Raw genomic sequence first — 4,557 nt, 5'->3', positions numbered from 1 at the left:
AACTCACAGAGATCCGCCTGCCTCTGCCTCCCGAGTGCTGGGATTAAAGGCGTGCGCCACCATCGCCCGGCTAGCAATACTTACTTTTAAAGCAAGACATAAGAGGGCTGAAGGAGGAGGCAAGAGTTCTAGGCCAGCCCAGGTTACCTAGTGAGTTCTAGGCCATCCTGAACTATATAGGTCTGTCTCAACACACACGCACACACACATGCACCACTGAGATGTACGCTTACTGCTGATGTTCGTAAAGCTTGTCAAGAAGAGTGCTTTATTGGGCTCAGTGGTTAGTGAAGTGTGGCTGTCGTGTGACTGTTTTTAAAGGGCCTTCATTGGGTCACAGCATCTCTGAGCATAACTTTGTCTTCTAGTCCACGCCCCTGTTAGGGATTCTCTGTCCCACCTGATTGTGCAGACATTGCTTCCCTCTTCCAGAACCTTTCCTGGAGGTTTATGTTCACCTGATGGGGTAAGTGCATGAGGCCTTTCCCATCCATATGGTTAAGGAATGTGTTCCTGGCACCATGTGCAGGTCCAGGAGTCGGCTGTATATGTCCCTGGCCATCAGCCTCTGACTGTGTCCATGCTGGCTGCCGCACCCCTGCATGAACAGAAACAGATGATTGGTGAGTGGCTGGCTCCCCCATCCTGGGGCAGGTAGGAGGGCTGAGAGCTGCCTAGCCTGCTGGGAACAGCTTGAGTGAGGACAGACATGGGAGCGAGGTAGTTTCAGCTCAGCTGCCTTGCTAAGCCTGTGCCCTCTTGCCTTAGAAAACTAGTGGCTGATGCTCCCAGAGCTTTCTCCAGCTGATGCGGGCTCTAGGCGGGAGATACCTGCATGTGGAACAGGGCCAAGAAGCAGAGTAGGAGAATGCCCTTGGGTTTCTACTGGGAAACAGTCCAGGGTGGTCATTTCATGTCTTCACACCTCTTCCAGGGGGTGCCCTGGTCAGATTTCACCTGTCTCCTGGCGCCCACTGCAGGAGGTGGGAAATAACCATGTGGTGGGTAAACACGGGTGGTTCCCTCTGAACTCAGAGCTCCAAGTGCCGTTCCTCTCTAGCCCTGGAGTTTCTGACAGGCTCCAACGAAAGATGGCACTCGTGGGGACTGGGGAGATGGTTCAGTAGGTAAGAGTGCTTCCTGTGTAGGCTTGAGGACCCGAGTTTGAATCTCTAGGTCCCATAGAGAAGCTGGTCATGGCTGTGTGCTCCTACTGTAACTCCAGAGTTGTGGGATGAAGACGGGAAGATGGCAGGAACTTTTTGGCCAACGCGCCTAGCAGAACAGGCAGCTTCAGGGCCAGTGAGGGGCACTGTCTCCAGAGAATAAGGTGCAGAGGGATAGAACAGGATACCTGATGTCTTCCTCCAGCCTCAGACACACAGACCTGCACACACATACCACATGCACGCACACACCACGCAGGCATGCACATGCACATGAATGTGACGTTACTAATGTTGGAATGAATGAGCAACCTGTATCCTGGTCGGCACACTCTCCGTGACCACCAGACCTCAAGCCCCTTGGCTGAAGGCCCTCATTGCCACTGCCCCGTTGTTTCCTTAGGTTACCCACTAGGTTTTGTCACTTTATGTCCCTCAACACAGAGGAAAATTACATACGCCTAATGTCTGTAAACAGTGTCACTCTTTATGGGAAGACCTTTCTACACCCACGTAAGCACCCCTACTCTGGAGTGTCCCCCCATTTGTTGTCAAGATGGGCAGACACCGAAACTAGGTTGTACTGCTAGAAATACCTGATGGTGTGTGTTTACCTCCCACACCCCGAAGTCTCAAGTTGAGCATTACATCCTGTCTGGAATCCCAGTGTGTTCAGTGAGAACCGCTTCTCCCAAATGGAGTCTTGAAACTTAACTGACTTTGCTGTAGATCTCTTCACATATAATATTCCCCTCAGCCCTTCAGATATTCCTCTGAGGTGGGTTTGTGATGCCCACTTCATAGAGGTGGAAAGAGAAGTTTCCAGTAAGGTTAAATGACACAGCTTGGGGTGACAGGTTCTAGGACGAGATCCCAGACACCCTCATTGCTTCACTCCATGGCTGCCACCACTCCCGGGTGCTGGGCTTTGCTGGGCTTTGAGGCAGGCGTGTGCGTAAGCTCTCAGGTTGTTCCACACAGGGGAGCGTCTCTACTCCCTCATCCACGATACCTGCGCCCCACTGACTGGCAAGATCACAGGCATGCTGCTGGAGATGGACAACCTGGAGCTTCTGTTTTTGCTGGAGTCCCCAGAGTCCCTCCATGCCAAGGCAGGTGGAGGCTGGGTGGCAGCGCAGCAAAGAGGAAGGGCTGTTCTCGATAGCTTACGGCAGGCAGTCGACACCAATCTGCTGAATTTCAGATGAGCTCTGTGTAGCTCTCTAGGAAGCTTCAATACAAGTAGCCGTGTTCTGACTGTATAGCGTCATGTCCAGCAGTGGTACCTCTATCTGAGAAGGTGGCAGTGGGGCTGGGATCCTAGGCATGGCAGAGTACGAGGGCTCCATGAATCCTTTACCATGCTGAGGCCAAGGGAAGTCATGGCTCTTCTGGAGCCTTATTGGGCAACTGCTCTAAGCCCCTTTCTTTCTTGTGTCCCATAGATAGAAGAGGCGCTGGCAGTGCTGTGGGCTCATCAGGAACTGGAGTCAGCAGAAAGCAACAGGAACTGAGCACAGTGGGTGGCTGGGGGTGGGAGGACCCACGGCAGAGCAGCTGAGTCGCTGTCAGGAGACCCTGGAGAACACCCCACGGAGGCTGACATTCAAATACTCGCTGTGATGTGTTGGTGGCTTAGGAGTTGGGTGAAGCTGACCGAGTCACAGGAGACGTGCACAGTAGTGGAGTGTTCTCATGCCAGGTGTCCCCCAGGCCTCAAGGTTTACTGGCTGGCTCCGTTCACTCGTCCGAAGGCCTGGCCTACTGTGAGTCAGTCTACCTTCTTAAGACTGGGTGTCTTATATACTTTGGGAACATTTTTTTTCCTTTCCCCACTGAGATTGGAACCTGCACTCCCTTGACTTCCGAGTACAGCATTTCTGCTCATGGTTCTAAGGTCCTGTGAAAGCTAACTTATTTTCTCATTGGTCTCTCTGTTCTCGAGCTTTAGATGTGGAATGAAGGCTGGACAGTGTCCACTGCTAATTTTTTTCTTTTGTATATTAAAAAATGCTGCAAAATCTGCCTTGCCTCCCAGGAGGCTTTCTTGTGTCTGAGGGAGGGTGAGGCAGAGAAAAAGAACCCCAAACAAGTGCTGAAATACACAGACTGTGCATATTAGGTTGAGAGCCCTACAGGGAGCTGAGCTCGGGTATATGAAAGCTCCAAACTACAAACTGGCCATCAACAGCAGATGGTTAAGAGGGGACCATCATGCAATGGACTGAGCAAATGGACTAAAGCTCCCGGCAGCCATATCTGAAGTATGTGGCATCTCTGCAGGTCAGGTAAATAGCGCAGAAGTCAGCAATTGCGTGTAGGTCTCAGCTGACCAAATGCTGTATAATGCAGCTAGGAATCCCATAGAAATATACTAGATTAACATACTAGATTTAGAAAGACAATTATCACACGTACTCACTCATAAAGTGGTTTTAAAACAAAAAGCAAAGAAAACTAGCCTACAAATCACAATCCCAGAGAACCTAGACAACAATGAGGACCCTAATAGAGACATACATAGATCTAATCTACATGGGAAGTAGAAAAAGATAAAATCTCCTGAGTAAATTTGGAACATGGGAACCTTGGGAGAGGATTGAAGGGGAGAGGCTGGGAGGAGAACGAAGAAAAATGCAGAGCTCAATAAAAATAAAAAAAGTTACAGATAGGGGCTGGAGAGATGGCTCAGTGAGCATTGCCTGCTCTTCCAAAGGTCCTGAGTTCAATTCCCAGCAACCACATGGTGGCTCACAACCATCTGTAAAGAGGTCTGGCGCCCTCTTCTGGCCTGCAGGCATACAAACAGACAGAATATTATATACATAATAAATAAATATTTTTTAAAAAAAGTTACAGATAGTTGTGAGCTGCCACCACGTGAGTACTGGGAATTGAACCTGGATCCTCTGGAAAGGCAGCCAGTAACCTTTTTTTTTTGGATTTTCCAAGACAGGGTTTCTCAGTAGCTTTTGGTTCCTGTCCTGGAACTAGCTCTTGTAGACCAGGCTGGCCTCGAACTCACAGATATCCGCCTGCCTCTACCTCCCGAGTGCTGGGATTAAAAGCATCTTCCATATGCAACCCATCTCCCCTCCTCTTCAATTCTTTCTACCTGCAACCAGGTAATGTCACTCTCCACGAAAATTTGGTGACCTGAGTTTGACACCTGGAACTCATGAAAGGTAGGAAACAACTTCACAAAGCGGCTCTCTGATGTCCACAGGTATAGACTGTGCACACACATGCTATCACACCCACTATGTACACATTTCAGGCATTCACCTGTTGATGGCTGTTTATGCTGATTCATTACATCTTGGCTTTTGTGAATGCTGCCACAATAAACATGGACGTACAGTTGTCTCTAAAGAGTGGTAACTGCTAGGTG

General features: G+C 49.7%; 1 protein-coding gene across 1 annotated transcript in view; it reads left to right on the top strand.

Annotated features, from left to right (window-relative positions):
- Positions 1-2,680, top strand: part of Pabpc1l (poly(A) binding protein cytoplasmic 1 like) — a 19,468-nt gene extending 16,788 nt beyond the window's left edge. The window contains exons 12-14 of the mRNA XM_005363146.1: positions 530-623; positions 2,148-2,278; positions 2,612-2,680. Coding sequence (XP_005363203.1) covers positions 530-623; positions 2,148-2,278; positions 2,612-2,680 — 294 coding nt within the window. The remainder of the gene's footprint in view (positions 1-529; positions 624-2,147; positions 2,279-2,611) is intronic.
- Positions 2,681-4,557: the final 1,877 nt, after the last annotated feature.

This window comes from Microtus ochrogaster, linkage group LG8 (assembly GCF_000317375.1).
Source record: "Microtus ochrogaster isolate Prairie Vole_2 linkage group LG8, MicOch1.0, whole genome shotgun sequence".
Classification (NCBI taxonomy): domain Eukaryota; kingdom Metazoa; phylum Chordata; class Mammalia; order Rodentia; family Cricetidae; genus Microtus; species Microtus ochrogaster.
This window is presented reverse-complemented; position numbering and strand designations above follow the sequence as displayed.